This window comes from Pan troglodytes, chromosome 2, assembly GCF_028858775.2.
Source record: "Pan troglodytes isolate AG18354 chromosome 2, NHGRI_mPanTro3-v2.0_pri, whole genome shotgun sequence".
NCBI classification, from domain to species: Eukaryota; Metazoa; Chordata; class Mammalia; order Primates; family Hominidae; genus Pan; species Pan troglodytes.
The window spans coordinates 144,261,387-144,282,281 of NC_086015.1; the positions used below are offsets into that span (position 1 = coordinate 144,261,387).

Consider the following 20,895-nt stretch of genomic DNA (forward strand, 5'->3'; position numbering starts at 1 on the left):
GGGATTGGGTTAGCAAATGACTGCGTAATGGACCTAAAGTCAATTCTGGGAGCACAGACGAGGGCCACCAAACCAAGAACTTTCAATTTCCCCAAGGAAGCGCAGATACCAGAAGCACCCTCGAGGCTTCTGTTTGGGCCACGCCCTTTTCCCCATCGCTCAGTTCAGGCTCCCAATGAGGCGGCCCACCATCAGCGCTGGTAGAGCAAAGAGACCGACTTCCTGCGCCTCGGGTGGGCGGGGAACGCTCCTTGAGCAGGTGCGGTATGAAATTGGACTTTAAGAGATGAGTTGGAGCCTGATCTCAAAAATAAAGTGTGGACGTGTGTGTCTGAGGAAGGGGGATAATAAACCACCCTCTTTTCCTCCTGGCTGCTATTTCCCACGTGCGTTGAGTAAAGGCACCAAAGCTGCCTAGTGACTGGGTGTCTCCTCCCCGTCAGGGGCACCCACCCTGGCTCTCCAGGCGCGCTTGAATGAATCCGGGAGGACCCGCGCGCATGAATGAATGCGAGAGCTAGGGAGTGAGCGGGCGAGCGGGCGGGTGAGTGAATGGCGACCGCGCCGCCGCCTTGGCACAGGGGCGCGGGCGCGGGCTCCACTTCCCTCTCCCGCCAGCTGGTGGCCTCGAGAAGGTGGCGGCGCCGGCAGCGGCCCGAGCTGGGACGGCCGGGGCGCGGGATGGTGGGGGAAGGGGCGTTCCCGGCGACCGCGCCTTCCGCGGCTATTGGATTAGTGGCCTTCAGGGATGAGCTCAGCCAGATCGGCTTTCAGCTGCAGCCTCCGGGCCGGCCGGGAAGGCGGGGAGCGGGCGGCGGCGGAGGAGGAGAGGGAGGCGGCGGCGGCTGCAGCATCCAGAGCTGGCCGTGGCGGCCGGCGCGCCCCGCGCACAAAGGCACCCAGCCCCAGGGGAGGGCGATGAACACACCACATCCCGGGCCCGGGCCCCAGCTGCTGCTACCGCTGCGTGCGCTCAGAGCGCTGGGGAAGACGCCCGGCGCGCCGGGGGCCAGCGGCCGAGGCGCGGCCCGTGCGCCCTGAGCGCGGGACTCGTCGCCCTCCGGGTCAGGCGCCAAGCTTCCAAGCGGCTAGAGCGCGGGCCTTGGAGCGCCCCCAGGATCGCTTCAGTAAGGCGCTTCCCCACTCCAGGCCCGACCCCCGGCGCCTGAGCGCCAACTTCGCCAAGAACGCTCCTAACTCCAGGCCATCCTGCAGCGCAGAGGGGGCGCTGCTGCCGGGCATCAGCCGTAAGGACGCGCCCCTGGCCGTGCGGAGAGAGCCGGCATTTGCGGGTCACTCGGGCGCCCCTGAGTGGGCGGCGGCGGCAGCAGACTCCTCTCCAGGGAGTCCAGGACCTGCCAGCGCTGGGGATTCTTCCCGAACAGGCGCTTGCCCTCTCTTTTATGGTGAGTACTCTCCAGCTCCTGGTGAGGGGCGCGCGGGGGCCGGGAGCCGAGATCCGGCTGCACGGACTTTGTGCGGGCCAGCACTCGAAACAGCTGGCGCTCCTGGCGTCCCAGTCCCTGAGAATTCCTCTCTGCAGGTTGTGGCAGTTCGAGATGGTTGATTTGCGCGCAGCCCTGGGGCGTTTGGGGCCCGGCCTTTGGTATCATGGGTTCTAAGCCCTTTGCTTCTCTGCGTAGTGGACAACGCACAAAAAACTGCCATCCGATTCACCCGCTTTGGTTTGGATCCAGGATCCGTCACTCACTGGCTGAGTGACCTTGGACAGGGCGCCAAACCTGTTTCCTCATCCGTAGGATGGGAATGATAATTGTGCACATTTTATAGGGGTATTGGAATGATCTATGGGATGGTGTTCGTAGGTAGACATGTGCCGGGCACACAGGAAACACTCAATCATATGTTAGCTAGTATTATTATTAGCTTTGCGAGCCCAAGCTTGTTATCCAACTTTCCGAAGCTGCAGCAGTTCCCTCGTCCGTGTAATGGGGACAATAATTCCTGGGGGTCTGTTGGTCCGGGGTATTCGGAGAGGTGGAAGTAAAGCACGGGTCACGCAATAGGCACCGGTGGCTGTTGTTACCGTTTATTCCTGACTCTGGGGCAGTGAGGCTGGTCGCCTGGCCCGAGAGCGACTCAGGGACCAGTCCTGGCCTTGCTTGAATACAAACTTGTCTATGCTCGGGAAGGGAGGGGGTTGGGAGCTCAGGAAACCCTAGGCGCAGGGCTCTGGGAAGGAGGGAGGGGGCCAGAGCCTTGAGCGCGGCAAATGTGTCCGCCCTGGTCGCTCTGTACGCGCCAGGGGCTCCAAGCCAGAAGGGGACGCCGAGCCCCCGACCTCTGACTGGCGGGAGAACCGGGGGAGTGGCTGCTCCCGCCGGCCCATGGCCAAGCGCAGACTGCTGCCGGCAGGAAGGAGAGGAGGGCACTTTTCTGTACCGCTGTCGCGAGAAGGTGGAGAGTTCTCAGTTCTGGAGTCAGGCTTGGGTTCGAATCTGTCTCCACCCAGCTCGCGGTGTGACCTTGGGCAAGTTCTCTAACCTCCCCCCGCTTGGTTTCCTCTTCTGCGCCCCACTCTCCTCCTTGGGGGGTTGGGGGATGAAGATAGGAGTTCCCTTCTCTCAGACTCTGAGCCCTCTATCCTCCCACCCCCTTTCTGCCCCCCTGCCCCCGACCCGCGCAATTTGATGAGCTTAAGTCTGGAAGACGTAAAATGTGTAAAAGCATGATATAAACATCCTTTACCCAAGGGCATATTCCTCTGAGACACATACCCTCTAATTTATTCCATTTTTAAAAATGGTAATGAAAAGAATTTAAGCCACCTTTGGCAAATCACAAACAAAATTCAACTTACTGGGCCTTCTACCCAAATATCTCTCCAGTTTGTATTTCTCGTTTATTTTAAAGATATATTTAATGATATAAAAATAAAATCTGCAAGGAAAAGAAATCACCAGAAACAGTCAAAAGATATATGACAAACTGTCACATATGACATATACCACTCCTATCACAACAGGCTCATCTCTAAATATGTAAGAGATTCCTGAGGTCAACAAACAAAAGATCAAATGGGCAAAGACACGATTCATACATGCGAAATAAAATAGAAATGATACTAAAACATTTGACAAGATACCTTACCTCAATAAGAAAAATGCAAGTTAAAATTACAAGATTTTTTTTTAATGTATCAAATTAGCAAGTAGTCATAACCATTTATCAGAAGCATCTTTTAAAAATGTAGATCACATTTCTCCCTAGCTCAGGACCTCCTTAAGGCTGCCACAGAGTAAAATCTAGATGATCCCAGGGGTCCTCAGGTCTGGTACTGCCCTTCTCCACCTCTTCCTCACCATTTTCCTATCCCCCCCTACCCACCCTCCTAGCCTTCTTCCTTTTACTCCAACACTCCAAAGGCTCATTCACTTGCTGTTCCCCTGCCTAGAATACTTTTCCTCCTAGTTTTTCATACAACTGAAACTTCCTCATCACTTACGTAGAACTGTCCTTGGAAGGGCTTCATTTCTATCCCAGAAAGTGGCCAAGCCACAGTGGCCAGTGCAGAATTCCTTGCCCTTTTGGGGAAAGACCTAGTACAACTCACCATACAGGAGTTACTTAATTTCCCCTGAGCTGCCCGACCTGTTGTCACACATCCATGCTCTCGAAAGGTTTTTTCTCTGTTGATACAGGAGTGAAGGGTCTCGGGCATGAAAATCAGGGGAGTGGCAGGCCGTAGATGGAGGTCACCAGAAGTCTCTGCCTATATATGTACTATATAAGTACATAGTATGTACTCTTGATTTATGTGAACATGACCATCTGTGGTAAGAAAAGATCAACTATAAAAAATTTTTAAACCAGCAACACGTTTTTAATAAAACATGGTTCCTACATAAGCCAACTAATTTATTTGCTGCTGATCAGTTCAAGAAATAGGGATTTGTTTTGAGGCTATAGGAAAAACAGTTGTGGGTGGTGTGCCCTTTGGGAAAGAGGTGGTATACCTCAAACCAGTTATCATGAACTTTGTGTGGAACTTTAGAAGAACTTTCCTAAGCAGTGTTGATTGCATGTGATTTTTGCTTCACACATTGAGTTCAGAACTTACTCCATTTAAAATGTATACGTGTGGTGGTTCATGCCCGTAATCCCAGCACTTTGGGAGGCCGAGGCGGGCGGATCGCAAGGTCAGGAAATCGAGACTATCCTGGCTAACATGGTGAAACCCCGTCTCTACTAAAAATACAAAAAATTAGCCTGGCATGGCGGCTTGCGCCTGTAGTCCCAGCTGCTGGGGAGGCTGAGGCAGGAGAATGGCATGAACCCGGGACGCAGAGCTTGCAGTGAGCCGAGATGGCACCACTGCACTCCAGCCTGGGCAACAGAGCGAGACTCCATCTCAAAAAAAAAAAAAAATGCAAACCATGCAGGAGGTATAGAGTGGCTAGTCCTTCTTCAGTCTGACAAGCACGTCTTAATGCAGCCAGAGGTAACAGGTACAAGGCTGTGTACGAGTATTGGAGATAAAGGCTGGTTGGGCACTGGCTCCATTAAGAAATGCAGATGTGGTGCAAGGGATAGCAGCAGGAATCAACAGCTAAGATGAAGACAAAGTGGGTTGGAGGGCAGAGGGTGCAGTGGGACGTAGGCAAGAGGACACAATGGGGCGGAGGGAAGAGGATGTAGTGGGCTGAGGGGCTGCCACGGAGGGGTGCCCAGTTCTGCTTCTGCTAGAAGGGGCAGGGGAGTGAGAGAATGTCAGCCAGGTCAGAGAAGATGGGAAGAGTCCCAGGACGTGCTGACGAGGAGAGTCTGGCATGACTGGTCTGAGGTGGGCCGTGATGACAGACAGTGTGGAAGAAATAAGAGCAGCCTGGAGGGCCCCTGGGTGCCAAGCAAAGAGGTGCAGCTTCTCTCTGGAGAAGCTGCCTGGAGGGTTGAATGAAGAGATTGGTGGGTGTCTTTGTCAAATTTACCTGTTGGCAGCATGGAGAGTGGGTTGGCGGGCAAACAGTGGAGTCAGGGAAACCTGCTAAGAGACCAGTGGAGTAATCCAGGCAAGTTCTGAACTAGGGGAAAGCTGACGGGGTTGAGTGGTGGGGACCAAGAGACGGGATCCATGGCAGGAACAGTGACATGCAGAGGAACCTGGCATGTGAGAGAGGGAAGAGGCCAGGCTCAGCCTAGGACCTGCAGATTCCGAGGTGCATATGGACCACAGATGTCCCACAGGGCTGAGAGTGTGGGTGTGCCCATGGTAGGAGGCTTATGATGGAAAGAGGTCAGCTGGCCTTACAAGGTCATTTGAAACAACACCCAGGCAGGGCTGACCAGGGGCTTCTAGTAGGTAGGTCTTGTGCTGAGGAGAGAAGGCAGCACTGGAGACCCAGCTTGAGAGTGTCTGCACGGGGCTGGAGATGCAGGTCATAAGAGAAGATGCATGGAGAGAGAGAGTGAAAAGCGGAAACTGAAGTTGAAGCAATGGACTTGGGGGTGCCCCATTGATGGGGTAGGCAGGAAGACATTGGAGCCAGGAGGAGGCAGGAAAGCTGCTGTGGTAAGCTCTACACTTCAATGTGCTGGTATGTGTGGTGGGAGACGCTGGAGCAGTGCCAAAGTCATCCATCTGACCTCTAATGTTGTGAAATGTCATGTATGGTGAACTGGAGCTCTGCTTTCTCCAGAAGTGAGTGGGCCTTGGCCCGGTTTACTGGCCACAGAGACATTCTACCTGTTATCTACCTTCAGGAGACATCTTCCTGTTATCTGCATTCTATGAAATGTGCAAGTTGTACAGATTCCTGGGGCTGGAGCAGCTCCCTCCCCGATCCTGCTCCCTTTCTCCTCTCTTCCTCTCATCCTCTCTCCTTTCCTCCTTAGTATCTCAAAAATGCCCCCAGAGATACTGTAGGCTTAACAGAGGGATCTTCAGAAATCCCAGCAGGTCCCTATTATGACCTGGCTCAAGCCAGAGGCATGAATAGTTCTGCTTTTCTTTTAGGCATTCTGTTTCCAGACAACCAGTTATACCAAGTGGAGAAGGTTCATCTTGGGAGGTAAATGAGGGATTGGATGCAAACCTTATCATGTTTTCATCATCGTTTTCCCCAGAGGGCTTCATTAAATGGTACCCTTCCCATCTTCTCCCTTCATGCTTTGACCCAGTCCAGACATGCTGGGCCTCAGGGAGTCCAGCTGCCCTGCAAACAACCTCCACATGTGCCTGGGGCAGGCCTCTGGGCTCAGGGGCAGCTGTAGTGACCGGGCTGGCCCGGACTGCACGTGGCCTTGCTGTCTCAGTGGTATGTCTCTTTCAAATGACCTTGCAGAGCTTGCTGCCCTGGTCACAGCCTAGCAAACCTCCTTCATCCCATTTGCTGCTCTCCTTGCTGGCTGACAGCCCAGCTTGCACCTTGGGGGCCCCTGGCTCAGTCACGCGTGGGAGGATTCCCATGGAAACCCCAGGAGGAGGAGAGGCTCAGGGAAGCCTCATTGATTCTCGCTCCAGGAAAACAGGCGTGAGATGATTCCACCTGGAACTGGACAGATGGCTCTCTTTGTGAGCTCTTGGGGAAGAAAGGGCTTGCCCAGCCAGTTGTAGCCTGAGCTCCATGTGTGTATAGCAGGGAAAAGCTAATGAATGCCTATGAACAAAACCTTGGGGGTTCTTTAGTTCATTCATTGTTGGTGGGTTCATTCTGAATGAGCATCTTTAATAAAACAGCCTCCCTACTTAATATTTGCACAAGAAAAATCTTAAAAACATTCCAGTTAAACTAAGGTCAGGCACCTATCATTGGTACCTTTGCACAGAGTCAAAAATTGAAAAATAAAGACATGAAATAAATAGTCTGAGCTCACAGTGCTCTGCATTCCCAGTTCATTCTTAAGTGTTGGTTCTTTCTAAGGCAGTGTATTGCTTTTCTTCATTTGTTCATGCTCGTGCATTCCATAGACGTTCACCCACCACTTTCTCTAAGCCAGGTCCATGGGGACTCTGATGAGGGAGACCCGGCCCCTGCTCCCAAGTTGCCCCAGTCCGATGGGAGGGAGGCAGCCAAAGAGACATCATGTCCCCTTGTGATAAGAGCTGTGGTGGGCACAAGTACAAGGGCTCTGAGAGCACAGGGGGCTGGGGATCTCCCCAGAGGCACTAATATCTAATATCCTGAAACCCTCAGAGAACCTGTCGAGGATTTTGAGCAGGAGCGTGATTAGATCAACTGTGTACTTTTACAAGTGCAGTAGTATATATTTGAAAGTAATATGCAGTCTATAAAGGAATTCCAGTGGTACCTAACTGGATTTCTTTTTACAGTCTTTGTCATTATTCAGATCTCTCGTGGAGTCTGACCCCTTTGGTGTAGGCCGTCTCCCTAAGGGAAAGTGGTTGAGTCTTATGCTTTTCAGCAGCCTGAGATCCCCAGGGCAGGCATCATTACTGCTGGCTAGATGAAAGAAGGAGACTTGCCCCCACCTCTGGCTCCAGCAAGTCCAAAGCCAGAGGCCACACAGAGAGAAGGGCATTTCACGCAGTCACTACCAATCCCCACAGCAGTCATGTCTTCTTGCAGACCCCGTGCCCATTGAGCTCAGCTAGACAGGCCTCTGTGGCTGTGATTTTGGGTCCCAGGCCTCTGAAGACTGTGCATCGTATTTTTCAAACTAATGAGGTTCCTTAAACAGTGTGGCATTGCCACTTCATGTCTCCTCATTTCCCTGTTGGGTAGGAACATCTGCTAGGGTCCTGGGGAAGGCAATTAGCAAATTAGAGTTTTTGTTTTCTTGCTCAGCCATGATTGAAGCCCCAGAGCAGATCCTTCTGGATAATGTCATTAAGCATCCCCATCCAAGCATGACGTAGGAAATTAAGTTTGGTTTTGGGGAAAAGTGACGGAGGCACCCTTTGGCGTTCTTCAGGATGCTGGCTGCTTACTGGGTTGAGAGATGATGGTATTCCTGTCAGGAAGATGGATCCTGTTGTATGTCCCATGTGTCTGGCCCAGTGCTGCATGCTGTAGTGGAGATGAGGAGAGGAGAAATGTGCTAAGTGCCCACTCCCTCTGGCTGGAGAGAGAAGGCAGGGATGAGCCCGACTTGGCCACTGCTGTGTCCCTTGCTCTCAGCTGCACAGTGCCTGGCACTGTGTTCACTAAGCATTTTTTGAACGAATAAATGAGGGTTAGAAGCAGGGAAGGATGCAAAGCAGTAGCTAATAAAGGAGTAGACTGGATACAGCCAAGAATCAGCTGCTCAGGAGTGAGAGTCCAACTATGATAGTGGCATTACTGGGCTTCATGTCCCCATATCCTGACTTTAGCCCTGGCCCTTTCTCTGCTTCATCCTCTGAAAAACAGCAGAGCATGAGCCCTCCCTGAAGCCCAGCACAACCTCTCCACAGTCCATATGTGTGTTCTGCCCCATGCTCAAAGTACCAGGCTTGTGTCTTGCATGGAGGGAGTGGTGCAGTGGCTGGGGGCACAGAAGTGCTGGTGAAAGCTTCCTGCCATCAGAGGAATGCCCTCAAGGTAGAAAAAAGCAGATCAGTAAGGCCTGAAAGATGTCCCCCTGGCTGGCTCAAGGGTGGACAGAGGTACAGGGCAGGCCCCTGGAGGCCTACTGGATCAGGGCAGGCTTCCTAGAGGAGGTGGAACTCACCCTCATGGACTAATTATCTCTCAAAGGCTCCACCTCCAAATACTATCACACTGGGGCTTTGTGTTAGGCCATTTTTGCATTGCTATAAAGAAATACCTAAGACTGAGTAATTTATAATGAAAAGAAGTTTAGTTGGCTCACGGTTCTGCAGGCTTTACAGGAAGCACGGTGCTGGCATCTGCTTGGCTTCTAGAGAGGCCTCAGGAAGCTTACAGTCATGGCAGAAGGTGAAGGAGGAGAAGGCATGTCACATGGTGAAAACAAGAGCAAGAGGCGGGGGTGGGAAGGTGTCACACACTTTTAAATGAGCAGATATCTCTCCAGAACTCAGTCACTATCCCTAAGACAGCACCAAGCCATGACAGACTCACCCCCATGACCCAGACAGCTCCCACCAGGCCTCACCTCCAGCACTGAGGATTACAACTCAACATGAGATTTGAGCAAGGACAAATATCCAACCTATATCAGGCTTCAACATGTGAATTTGGGGAGGACACAATCAGTTCATAGCAAGGCACGTTCAAGTGGTGAAATGGCAATGTTGGAACACATCCACAATTTAAAAGAGCACTCACCACTTACTGGAAGCCCTGTGGTGTGCCAGACTTTACAGGTGTCTGCTCTGATACTTGCAAAAGCAGGTGAGGTTAGCACATAGTTAGCAGCACTTCCAACCAGTCTCAGAGAGATTAAGTCCTGGCCTAGGGTCCAACAGACAGGTGGGGATTCACATCTAGGTCTCCTGTCCTTCATTGGATTGCCCAGCTGCTAGTTTCCCTTAACGGCTTGCCATTCATGGACATGAGCACTCTGCTGTGCGCCCTGTACTGGGGGAGCAGCAAAGGGGCTGTCTATTTACTTGCCCACCTTGTCACACCACAGTGTGAGCACTCTTCAGGATCTCTGCCTGCCTCTAGTAGGGACAGAGACTTTGAGACTATGATTGCAAAGGAGAGCACTGGGCCCTCAATGACCCAGTATGGGCCAAGCCAAGTACTAGTAAGAGGTCTTCCCTGGGGCTGCTGTTTGGCTGTTGCTTTCAAACACGTTTAAGTGTCTTTTCAGCAACAGCAACTCCACAGTTGGCATGGTTGTGTGCAAGGATAAAGCAGTTTCCCTTAGAAATTTTCTGTGTGGGCCACACAGAGCTGGTTACAGTCATTGCCGTGGAGAGGGCATTATTCTAAACAACATGGAGGAAGAAGTAAGAGCACAGGCTTGTCATATGGTAACTCTGGGGTTGATCTCAGTCCTGCCACTTCCTGGCTGTGTGACCCCAGGTTATGCAAGTTATGCAACCTCTCTGAGCCCGGGCTGCTGTTGCAAAGAGTGCTGCGTATGTATGCATGTGCTGTGTACATAGGTAGTTTTGTGCATTTGAGAACATATCTGAATAAATGCTGGAAGTAGAATTGCTAGGTCAAAGGGTCTGCATATTTGCAATTCTGAAAGATGGTGTTAATTTGCCATTTGCCGAGGCTAAACCAGTTTATATCCACTTTAGCAATGTATGAGTCTGTCTTCTGTTCCACACATTCTCCAAGCATGCGTTATCCATTTTTTTGACCTTTAATAAGCTGATAGACAAAAATGGCATTTCAATGGCGTTCTAACTCATTTCTTTCTCAGTATACATTGAGTATCTTTTCAAAGGAACCATTTGTTTTTGTGTAAACTGTTGATATCTTTTCATATTTTGTACTTGTATTCATTTGTAGGAGTTTGACATATATTTGTTGGTAATTTGTGTTGCAAATTTTTTCTTATGTTAAAACAAGTCTAACTTCTTTTACAAGTGCTTTCAGCTACACCGTTTTGTTATTTCCCATTTTCATTTCTTATTTTACATATTTCTGTCTTCTCCCCCATTAAATGATTATATGGTTTATGTTTTATGTGTTTTTAAAAATTTAGTTACTTAAGTCATGCATTTAAAGTATATTTAGTAATATGTGAAAATGCAAATTACATAATTTTTAGGTGAAATAATCTAAATAAAGGCCCATTATACCAATTTTTAAAAAGAAAATTCACTATAATTTATAGACCAAAAAAAAGAGAGAATAAAGCAAAATTCCTCCAAAAGCTGACAATGTTTATATCTGGTTAATGAGACAGGAGAAAGAGGTGAATTCTAGTTTTTGTCCTTTTTTTGTATTCTCTAAAATTTAGACATTTATTTAACCTTTTCTAATTAATGAGCTTTATTTCTTCAGAATAGTTTTAGATTTAAAGAAAAACTAAACAGATAGTACAGAGAGGTCCCATATGCTCACTCCATTTATCACCCTAGTTTCCCCAATTATTAGCATCTTACATTAGTATGGCACATTTATCACAACTAATGAACCAGTATTGATACATTATTATTATTAACTTATTTTAATAATTAATATTAATTGTTATTAACATATTTTTTCAGATTTCCTTTTTTTCTCAGATTTCAGTTTTTACCTAATATCCTTTTTCTTTTCTTTCTTTTTCTTTCCTTTTCTTTCTTTCTTTTTTTTTTTTTTTTTTTGAGATGGAGTCTCCCTCTGTCACCCAAGCTGGAGTGCAGTGGCACGATCTTGGCTTACTGCAACCTCCACCTCCTGGATTAAAGCAGTCCTCCCACCTCAGCCTCCAAAGTAGCTGGGACTACAGGCGTGTGCCGCCACAGCTGGCTAATTTTTTTTTTTTTTGTATTTTTAGTAGAGACAGCATTTCACCATGTTGGCCAGGCTAGTCTTGAACTCTTGACCTCAAATGATCCACCTGCCTTGGCCTCCCAAAGTTCTGGGATTACAGGTGTGAGCCACCAAGCCCAGCCCCTAATATCCTTTTTCTGTTCCAGATCCCATCCAGAATACCACATTATGTGGAATTGTTAGGTCTCCTTAGGGCCCTCTTCACTATGATGGTTTCTCAGACTTTGGTTCTGATAACCTTGCCGGTTAGGTCAGGTATTTTGTGGGATGGCCTCCAAATGGAATTTGTCCTTTGTTTTTCTCATGATTAGAGTGAGGTTATGGGTTTTGGGGAAGACACCCAAAAGGAAGATTTCATTATATCATATCAAGGGTACATACTATCAACATGATAGATTAATATAATAGTAATATAATAATATAACATAATATAATATGATACATTACATGATTAGCTTTAATAGTTTATATGTTTTATTGGTTTTGTTTTGTTTTTGTGGTAGTTTTTCCCAAAGAACCATCTCTTGAGTTTTTGCTTAGTTCTATTATTTCTCTATTTTATTATGCTCCATTCATTTTTTAAAATTTAATAGCATAAATATACCAGCCATGATTTCCTCTGAGAACTGCTGTAGAGGCACCCCACAGGTTCTAGTATGTGGAATGCTTTTTGTTATTGTTGTATTCCAGATATTCTGCAATTTCTATATGGATTTCTTTTTTGATCTGAGTTGGGGTCAAGTTGTTTAAAGAATTTTTAAAAATGCCCAAGTGATAGGATTTTGTGATCTATAATTTTGTGATTAATTTCTAGTTTTCCTTCTGTGTTATCAGATACTGTATTATTTTTGCTTTTTTTGAAGTTTTATTTGTGACCTAATATACAGGAAAATTTTTTTGATTGTTCCATGAACACTTGAAAAGAACATGCATTCTTTGTTTTCAAGGTATAGAATTTGATGAACACATTAATTAGATCTGTCTTATTAATTATGTAATTTGGTTTTTCTATGTCTTTACTTAATTTTGGTCCACTGGTCCATCATGAGCTAGAAGAGGGAAATTAAAATTACATGCCTCTGATGTGTGTCTGTCTAAGGCCCCTCCTTATATTTCCTCTAGCTTTTGCTCTGAATTTTGGTGCTATTTGGTGAGTTCAGTCTTCAATTGTGGATCGCATTCTTTATTATTATTAAGTATTCTTGTCTCACTTAAAATCTTTTGTCCTGAAATCAACTTTACTTGCCTAATATTAAGATTACAGTGCCTGCTTAGTTTGAGTTCACACTTCCCTGTTATGTGTTTGCCCTTCCTTTATTTTCAAAATTGTTAAATCACTTTGCTTTGGGGAATGTCTCTTATATGTAGCATATGGTTGGGGGTTTTGTGTTTTTCCCCAGTCTTATAATCTTTTTTTAGCAGTTTACTATGGCCATTTAATGACATGGTTAATATTTTGGTCTTAGTTTTCCTATCATATTTCATGCTTTTATGCCTTTTTGCCTCTCTTGCTTTCTAACAAAATCTTTCAGTATATGATCTGTTTTATTTTGTATTATGTTCAAGGTTTGTATCTGCAAGATGTGTATTTTTATTTTTAGTTCTGGAGGTTACCTTTATAACTAGACAAAATGGATTTAATCTTTTGTTGAGACCATGCTAGGTGTCTCCCTTCTGAAATAATCAATCACAAAATTAGTTTACAAATTTGGTTCCCATTTTTATCTGCTTTGTGGCAGCTTTTTTCAGGTGAGTTTGCTTGGTTTGCCATGTTTTGTCCTGTTCGTTTATTCCTTTCTTTCTTCTATAGCATCTTTGACTATATCCTGTGCTGGTTCCTCTTTGAAAGAGGTAAACCTTCTTGGATCAGCATTTTGCAGGAGACGCATGTGGAGGAGGTACCAAGAAGAGGGCAGGATTGCTCCCTGGTTCCCAGGAACTTTGTTCACAGGGTTGTCGTAGTGACTTCCTTTAGTCTTTGCTTCTACTCTGTCAGCAGAGTTCTGCAGCTGTGGGCTTCTCCCAATTCAGAGCCCTCCTCTCACTCTGCCTTGCCAACACACTGCTTCCTGTGAAGATGGCGGGTCTGTGGTTTCCTCTGTTGGCCCTGCCCTCCTCTTCCCCCAGGGTGTAGGAGGCAGCTCCCACTACCAGACCACATGCCATGTTCCCATTTTTTCTGATAAGGGATCATTAGTTTTTTCCTTCAGGGAATGCCAGCTCCTGGCTGGCTCTGCCAGCTTTGTCTGAGATCTGCCACCACAGGTGTCTTCTCTAGGTGTTTTCTCACTGCCACCACAGGTGTCTTCTCTAGGTGTTTTCTCACAGTATTTTTGATCTTCACTGCTTTTGGTAGCCCTTACCTGTTTTGGGCAGCCTTTCCTTATAAGCTGTGGTTCAGGTTATAAATGTGTTCTAGTTTGCTGAAGAAGGAGTTTGCATTTCTTTTTTTCTCCTGGATTTTGGGTGATTTCGGATATGAAAAGGAGTAACTTTATTCTGCTATCTTAAAACTGCCTAGTGTTGCAAATTGTTATGTGTTCTGGTATTCCCTCAGATTGAACATTAGCCAGAGCTCTTGGAATAGGGTCAACATCTGCTGAAGCTGGGATCTGACAATAGAAAGGGAAGAATATGAGAGTTAAGAATAAAATGGAATGGTGAAAAACCCACAGGATACTTGTCTGTGCTGTGTGGCAGCAGAGTTCTTTTCGTCCCTACCTGGACTTTGGCTAGGGGTGCACCACTATCTGGGTGGGAGGTTGAGGCTGGGGAGGGCAGGGCATGAAAAACACCCATCCATCTCCTCATCTGGCTCAGGAGAAGTTGTTCTAGGCCCAGCAGCTCTCAGGCCAGGGAGGGGAGGGCACATGCCTCTGCTCTGGACAGGGCTTGGCTCTCCATCTCTCTCCATACCCAGGGCCCATCCAAGTAGTCCGAGCTCCTTGGGTTCTGTCTGGTTTCCTAGTGATGGTGGCCAATTCCTTCTCCCTGAAAACCAGGATCCTGTCTCAGGGAAGGCAGTCTGGGGTCAGTGCTGTTAATGGTATTTACATGACCGAAGAAAGAGCTCACCCATCCAAAGGGAGGGGATCCACATGGGATGCCCAGAGAACAGAGCCAGAGAGGAAAATCTGTCGGCAGAGTTCCAGGACCCTTTATATTATGATCTCTCAAGTTCCCCCATCACCAGAGGGAGGTGTTTTATCCTCATTTTTTTTACTGGCAAGAAATCTGGAGTATCCAAGAGGCTAGGAGGCTTTCCTGTGGACCCACAGTAGGAGATGGAGACAGGGATTTGGACGCAGTTCTGTCTGGCTCCAGAGCCTGGACACCGGCTCCCTTATCCTTCCTCCTCACCTCTATTGACCTCCATTCACCTTCCCATGGAGCCCTCACCCCATCTTCCCACGCTGCCTGATGTCCATGTCCCTGGTGACCCTGCTGCACCTTGTTCTGTGTCTTGCCTCTCAAGCCTGGCTACATTTTAGGAGGTTCTTTAGGGTCCCCAGGACTCCAGGGTTGGGAACCAATGGGCCACACCCTACAGCCCTGTGTCTTGAGCAGCTGTGTGCCCCCCCAGCCTTGGCACAAGGCTTGTCCCCTGGGATCAAAAGCACCTGGGTTCTCATCCAGGCTCTGACCTTGAGCAAGTCACAACTGCTCTGGGCTCACGCCTTATTTCTAAAATCAGACTCCCTGTGATTGTTCTAGGTCCGGAACACAGACCCTGAAGCCAGATGACCTTGGTTTGAATCTTGGCTCAGTCACTTATTTGCAGTGGGACTTCGGCTAATCGCTTATCCTCTCTCTGACTTCAGTGTTCTCATCTGTAAATTGTGAATAATAATCTATATCTCTTATAGGGAGATGTTAAGGATTAAACAAACTAATAAACATAAATAATTTAGAACACTGGCATATGGCAGGTGCTAGATTAGTGCCAGATATGAGTGTACGAATTATTACTATTATTGTGCATGCAAAGGGCTCAGCCAAGGCATGGACATAAATGAAGGGATTGGCAACTGGCTGCTGATGCTGCTGCTATAACCCGTGCCCTTTGCTTCCTTCCAGGAGCTTGGGCCCCTGCCGCAGCCCGGTAGAGGCTGTGGAGGTCTACCGTCCGGAAGCCTGGTTCCCAGCCCCGTGGCCCATTCCTGGCTACGGGGAGTGGAGGCTCCCACGAGGTAGCGGTGGCCTGCAGCGGCCCCCTCACCGCAGTGAAGCATGGGCCAGAAGCTCTCGGGGAGCCTCAAGTCGGTGGAGGTGCGAGAGCCGGCGCTGCGGCCGGCCAAGCGGGAGCTGCGGGGTGCAGAGCCCGGGCGGCCGGCGCGGCTGGACCAGCTGTTGGACATGCCAGCGGCGGGGCTGGCTGTGCAGCTGCGGCACGCGTGGAACCCCGAGGACCGCTCGCTCAACGTCTTCGTCAAGGACGACGACCGGCTCACCTTCCACCGGCACCCCGTGGCCCAGAGCACCGACGGCATCCGCGGCAAGGTGGGCCACGCCCGCGGCCTGCACGCCTGGCAGATCAACTGGCCGGCTCGGCAGCGCGGCACCCACGCTGTAGTTGGTGTGGCCACTGCCCGTGCTCCCCTGCACTCCGTGGGCTACACGGCGCTGGTAGGCAGTGACGCCGAGTCGTGGGGCTGGGACCTGGGCCGCAGCCGCCTCTACCACGACGGCAAGAACCAGCCCGGCGTGGCCTACCCGGCCTTCCTGGGGCCCGACGAGGCCTTTGCGCTGCCCGACTCGCTGCTCGTGGTGCTGGACATGGATGAGGGCACACTCAGCTTCATCGTGGATGGCCAGTACCTGGGCGTGGCCTTCCGAGGTCTCAAGGGCAAGAAGCTGTACCCGGTGGTGAGTGCCGTGTGGGGCCACTGTGAAGTCACCATGCGCTACATCAACGGCCTTGACCGTAAGTTGTGCTGGGCTGGGGGGCAGGGCTTTCAGAGGCTGCCAGGCCCTAGGGAAGCTGGGCAGGCCACACCTCCATCGCCAGTTGGGAGGACCCTGCAGTGTGGAGGAATGGTCAGGACCTGGGTTTCAATCCTGACTCTCTGCTGGCTTGGTGATTTGGGGCTGTGCCTTAGTTCTCCCATCGGCAAAAGCATCACGATGATAGTAATCTAACTCACAGTTGTAACGATCAAATAAAGTAATAGTAATCTAGCTCACAGTTGTGAAGATCTAGATAACGTGTGAAGTGCTCAGAACAGTGGCTGGCACCCAACAGGGGCTTTGAGTGTTGATGCCAATTACCAATCTTCCAGTCTGTACAAAGGTTGTACCAAATGACCCAAGCTAGTCACAATGGGAAGACAGTGACAAGTCCCCAGTCCCTGCACTTAAATGCCATGTACTCAAGTTATTGATAAGTAATAAGTACTGATAACCGTCCTTTATTGGCCATCTACTGTGTTTGAGAGGCTGAATACCCCAATTCCAGCGCTTACGGGCCAACTATTAAAGGGGACAGCTGCCTCTCATCTCCAGTCGACTGTCATCGCACGGGAATGAAAACCCTGGGTTATGGAATCTTGTGACTTTTTCCAAGAGAGCCCAGAAATCTAGCTTGTGTGAACTGTTCCAATTTTTAAGGTTGACAGCTGCTGAAAACTCTATATGGGCAAACAAAATACCCTTGCAGGCTACAAACCAGCCCACACGCTGCTGGGGTTGACCCCTGACAACTCTATGGCTTCCTCTCATTTAATATACACAACCATCCGGCAAGATAAAAAGTGTAGGAATAAAGACGGTTATTGGTTTTGGGAGGGAGTCACTCAGGGAGACAGGGTGGCCTCTGGACAGAGGCATACGTGGCTGCCTGTCCTGAGTTGAATCCCAGCTGAGGGGCCAGGAGCCAGGCACTTGTGGGCTTGCACACTCCCCAACATCAGCCCACTAGCACCCATCCAGACTTCCTGCCACATCCCAATGAAGCTCTCAGAGGCGGTGCTGAAAGCTAGAATTTCCAGTTTATTCATTCTAAATAAGAGATGTAATTACCAGCCCCTGAGGCAGATCCTCCTTTTAGAAATAAGAGAACTTAAGAGCAGAGCTACAGAGAGCCAGAATCAGGGTTCCCCCCAGTTCTGATGGCCCTGAAGTCCACTCTTTTCCTATGTTCTCCCCTTTAGATGAGGGACTGAGAGTAACACTCCAGAAAAGAGTAACACTTCTCCAGAAAAGAAGTCAAGGACAAGATTTTACTCAAGCAAAATTTACATTTACTGGAGCACAGGAAGGGGACATTTGATGGTTTCCAAGGGTGGCAGGCTAATGGAAAAGTGGCTGCTGGTATGCTCAGCACTCTGGCATAATTGTCGACGTTCTTGCTCATATTTTATTTCCATGGTTGTTGCCTACAATTGCCATTGAATGGCAAAATGTTGTTCCATTTTCTCTGTTTAATGGGTTAAATCTAGGAACTGATGATTATGTCCCTGAGAAGGGCTAATTTAGTCATCACAGTGCCTTGTGGAAAGTGTCTGGAGCCTTCTGAGACATAGTGACCAGGCAAATCCCAGTGGTGAGAAAACCAACAGAAACAACAAACAATCTTTATTTAATGGAATTGGAAAATTTATTTGCTGGAATTAATCACTGGACTAGAAGAGCGGCCTTGGTGTACCAAGGCTCTGGAGTCTGATGTGACTTATTTCCAAGTGCTCAGTGGTTTTGTGTCTTTGGTGAGTCACTCTTACTCCTTAAGACTCACTTTATTCATCTGCAGAATGGGATAGTATCAGGTCCCCTTTTTGCTGCTGTAAGCTCTTGTGTGGTAGCACCAATAATATGGTAGCTGAGATTTAAGGCCTGACATTGACACCCAGCGGGAGCTACCAGAGCCAAGAGTTATACTCCTGTTGTAGGCTTCCTCTTGGCTATTAATTCACTTGGGCTTTATTGGTTGCCTGGTTTTTCAGGTACAAAGCCAAGGTGCTAACAGGGTTGCAGCCTGTGGGGCCATGCATATTGGAATCAGGAGCAGGGACCTACCTCATGGAGATTGGGTGAGGAAAGGCAGTTATGTTTGGGGTATTTTAAGCTTGTGGGTCCTTCAGGTGGTTGAACAAGTTTGGTGGAACTAAAATGTGAAGTGTTCTAACCTCCTCCTTACTGGCAGTGATTTTTCAGGTTAGCTGAATCTGGAATACTGAATCTAGGAGGCAAGAGAGGCCAGATGTCATGGGATGCAAGCCTGGGGCATCTTCCATTCAGTGATAGGGTTGGCTTATCTGCTATGGCACTAGCCTGTTCTCTAGGTAGGGGTAATGTTCTCTATCTCAGACAGGGGTGTGACTGCAGAAAAGGGAAGCTCAGCTTCTCTGGGCTTGAAAGGCCTATTCATGGCCAGCCTGGGACAATCTCTGACTCCAGAGTGGGCCATAGGAGAAGCTGCAGTGGAGTCTCGCAGGGATAGTTGGGAAGGGACTGTGTGATGCCTATAGCCTGTGTCCTGGGCTGAAGTCCACCATGAATCCCTGGGTTTGGGACTAGTTTGGCTCTAGGGAGTCTCTGAGCAGGGAAGGTGACCCAAGGTGGATTCTGTGAATGGAAAGGATTCTGAGTTAATGTCAGTTGTGGACATGGTGGCAGGTCCCCAAACTCAGACTTGTTTGGTGTGTGAGGGACCAGAGTCAAAGACATCCTTGGAAGCAAAAGGCAGGCCAACTCTCTGGGGTTGCTTCCCCACAGGATCATAGGAGGAGAGAACTCTGCCCGGGGCACCTCACAGAGCCAGGTCAGACCCTGGCCCCAGCACTCAACAAATGGCTGTTGGCGATTGCCTCCTCTTTCTGAACTTCAGTGTTCTCCTTTGAAAAAGGATGAGGATGATAAAGCTCACCGGCACAGAGCAGACACATAGCAATTGGTGCCCCTGCATTGATTAACTAGGTGAAATGAGGCAAATTCTGGGGTTCACCTGTGGCTTAAAGCAAAATGGCCTTAATAGAGGCTTTTCCTCTAACATGATGAAAGTAAGGTAATGGATATCACTTTCTCAATTTTTGAATTTTTATTACGGTAAAAGCAAGACTTAGAAAGGGCTCACTACGTTTAACTTTGGAAGCATGTATTCATTGAGGGCACGAACTCCTGGAGGTGTGATTTCCTATTGCAAATGCATAACATTGTCAAACCTTCTGCAAGTGGAATTGTTTTGCTACACTGTGGAGTGAAATGGCTCAGCATCTCAAAGCTAACTACAAAGAGCTGCAGGACTCACAGGGGCCCTGCCATCTAAGTGAACTGAGAAGTATGGAGCCAAGGCCAGGCAAATGGAGAAGCTGTCCCAGGGGTTGTCCAGGGCACAAATAATAATAATAGCAACAATAGCGACAACTAATACTTATGTAGTGTTTAGTCTGAGTGGGTGAGGGGGGTGGTATTCCAAACACTTTACAATTTCTTTTTGTTGTTGTTGTTGTTGTTTTTTGTTTGTTCGTTTGTTTTTTAGAGACAGAATCTCACCCTGTCACCCAGGCTGGAGTGCGGTTGTGCAATCATAGCTCACTGTAACCTCTCACTCCTAGGCTCAAATGATCCTCCCCTCAGCCTCCTGAGTAGCTGGGGCTATGAGGATATGCCACCACTCCTGGCATATATATAAATATGAATGAAACCGGCTCAGGAGGTAATGGCTAATTTTAAAAAAAATTTTTTTTGTAGAGACAATGTCTCACTATGTTACCCAGGCTGGTCTTGAATTCCTGGCCTCAAGCAATCCTTCCACCTCTGCCTCCCAAAGCACTGGGATTACAGGCGTGAGACACGTCACCCAGCCATTTTGCAAATTTTAATTAATTTAATTTTTGTAATGACTCTTTGCACTAGTGCTATCTATATTATCATCTTCAGTGTATGATGAAGAAATTGAGGCACAGAGAGCTTGAGTAAGTTGCTGAAGGCGACACTACGAGTAACTGAGGGAGCCTGGATTCAAATGGAGGCAGACACGGGCACCTTGTGGAGACATTTACCCTCAAGGCAGGGAGAGAATGCGCAGGAGCATCTGCTCCATCTGGCTGGTGACCGTGCAGCCCAGGGCCAGGTCCTTGCCTTCAGCAGTGAGTTTGGGCGAGTCCCTGAGATGCTGTCCCTGTCATTTTTCCTCCTCTGGCTGGCTTTACCTCCAGCCCTCAAAGCTCTTGGCTCAGCATGGAACTCTGCAGGGTGTTCTGAAATGCTAAGTTGTATAAAGGCATCCCCAGCAGTGGCCATGGATCAGGCATGCTTGATCACTAACAGGGGAATGTCACTGCAAATGTCTCGACTGCTGTGAGGTGTGGGCCCCTGGGGTGGGCCAGGCCTTTGGAATCTGCTCTGGGCTGCTTTCTGGAATTGCTCCGTGGCTCCCCAGCTCCTCTCTCCACATGCAGGCGGCAGGAGGGCTGACAGAACGGCTTTGTCTCACATCTCGGAGTTCTTGGGTGGTGAGTGGTGTGTGAGTGACACAGGAAGCAGAGGGGAGTCTCAGACAGAGACAAGCGGCCTTGGGGTCCCTGGCAGCTTTGATTTGGGGGCATTGATGACACTTTTGTTGGCTCCATCCATG

At 48.7% G+C, this 20,895-nt stretch overlaps 1 protein-coding gene and 1 long non-coding RNA gene across 3 annotated transcripts in view; one reads left to right on the top strand and one right to left on the bottom strand.

Annotated features, from left to right (window-relative positions):
* Positions 1-760: 760 nt before the first annotated feature.
* SPSB4 (splA/ryanodine receptor domain and SOCS box containing 4) overlaps positions 761-20,895 on the top strand; it is a 96,737-nt gene continuing 76,602 nt past the window's right edge. The window contains exons 1-2 of one of the 2 annotated variants that reach the window (XM_016942063.4): positions 761-1,406; positions 15,402-16,248. In XM_016942063.4, coding sequence (XP_016797552.1) covers positions 15,555-16,248 — 694 coding nt within the window. In that variant the 5' untranslated portion in view covers positions 761-1,406; positions 15,402-15,554. Of the gene's footprint in view, positions 1,407-15,401; positions 16,249-20,895 lie in introns of those variants that run through there. The other variant, XR_010155344.1, reaches the window with a different exon arrangement.
* On the bottom strand, positions 7,202-16,186 carry LOC107970790 (uncharacterized). Its single transcript, XR_001713682.3, has 5 exons — positions 15,776-16,186; positions 12,939-13,936; positions 9,210-10,211; positions 8,773-8,839; positions 7,202-7,988 (listed from the first exon to the last, which is right to left on the bottom strand). It is a non-coding gene; the product is annotated as an uncharacterized LOC107970790 (long non-coding RNA).